Source organism: Eurypyga helias, unplaced genomic scaffold, assembly GCF_000690775.1.
Source record: "Eurypyga helias isolate BGI_N326 unplaced genomic scaffold, ASM69077v1 scaffold24825, whole genome shotgun sequence".
Classification (NCBI taxonomy): Eukaryota; Metazoa; Chordata; class Aves; order Eurypygiformes; family Eurypygidae; genus Eurypyga; species Eurypyga helias.
The window spans coordinates 1,582-2,672 of NW_010253728.1; the positions used below are offsets into that span (position 1 = coordinate 1,582).

The following is a 1,091-nucleotide window of genomic DNA, read 5'->3' on the forward strand; positions in this document are numbered from 1 at the left end:
GTGGGTGGGTGGGGGCATCCCCAGGTCCTCCAACCTTCCCGCTGTCACCAGCGTGGTGATGAGGATCCGGTAGCGCCCCAAGTGCTCCTTGCTGGGGTACACGTAGCAGCTCTGCTCATTGTCCCAGTTGCAGCAGGGCTGAAACAGGCAGTCGGGGGGATCCTGCCCCCTGCCCCCTGCTCCTGGAGGGCTGCCACCCCAGACCTGCCGCAGGGTGCCAAATGGAGGGGCAGGGACCTACCCTGATGTCAGGAGGCACCTCCTGGTAGCTCCTGGAGCTGGCAATGAGCCTGTAGATGTACCGGGGGGCGATGTCCTTGACGAGGCGCTGGCACAGCAGGTCTGCGGCACTGTTGGAAGGAGCACAGGCCACGATCCGGGCGTCCTTGAAGCACGTCCATACCTGGGGGGAGGAGAGGGTGATGGCACTGAGCCCCACAGGCCGGGATGGGCAGCGATGCCCAGGGCTGGACCCGGGCACCGGCCACCCACCTGCTTGATGGCCTCCACCATGGTGACCGTCTTGCCAGTGCCGGGGGGGCCGAAGATGAGGTATGGGGCTGGCCTGGACATCCCCGTCACGATGTGCATCACGGCTCTGCACTGCTCCTCGTTCGCCTGCAGCTTGCGGTCAAACCACCTGCGGGAGCAGAGGCCGAGTGTCCCCGTCCCCATCCGTCCCCTCCCGCCCCACGGGCACCGGGACTCACCGGGGCTGGAAGGCGTCTGCAAAGAGGGACTTGTTGCTGGAGGTGGAGGGGAAGAGGAGGCTGGGCAAGCCGCGCTGCATGGCCAGGGCTGCAGCCCGGTGCTGGACCTGCAGTGGCAGCCGGCTGAAGGTGAAGGTCACGTCGAACCTCAGGTTGTCCACAAACAACTTCTGCAGCCTGGGAAGGGGCAGGGTGAGCAGGGAACAGGGATGCTCCCTCCCCAACCCTTCCCAGTGCACGCCCGGCCTTGGGCACATCCAAGTGAGATGCCAGGACCCCTACCCAGCTGAGGCCGGACACCACTCACTTGGAGGAGAAGCCCAGCCTGACCTTCTCCAGCTCCACGCCGTGCACGTAGCCCTTGTACTGGACGAGCGGGGA

General features: G+C 66.0%; 1 protein-coding gene across 1 annotated transcript in view; it reads right to left on the reverse strand.

Annotated features, from left to right (window-relative positions):
- Positions 1-1,088, reverse strand: part of MOV10 (Mov10 RISC complex RNA helicase) — a gene marked incomplete at both ends in the record, with an annotated part of 2,620 nt that extends 1,532 nt beyond the window's left edge. Inside the window, 5 exon segments of the mRNA XM_010152771.1 lie at positions 31-138; positions 242-403; positions 493-640; positions 711-887; positions 1,018-1,088. Coding sequence (XP_010151073.1) covers positions 31-138; positions 242-403; positions 493-640; positions 711-887; positions 1,018-1,088 — 666 coding nt within the window.
- Between the last annotated feature and the right edge of the window lie 3 nt (positions 1,089-1,091).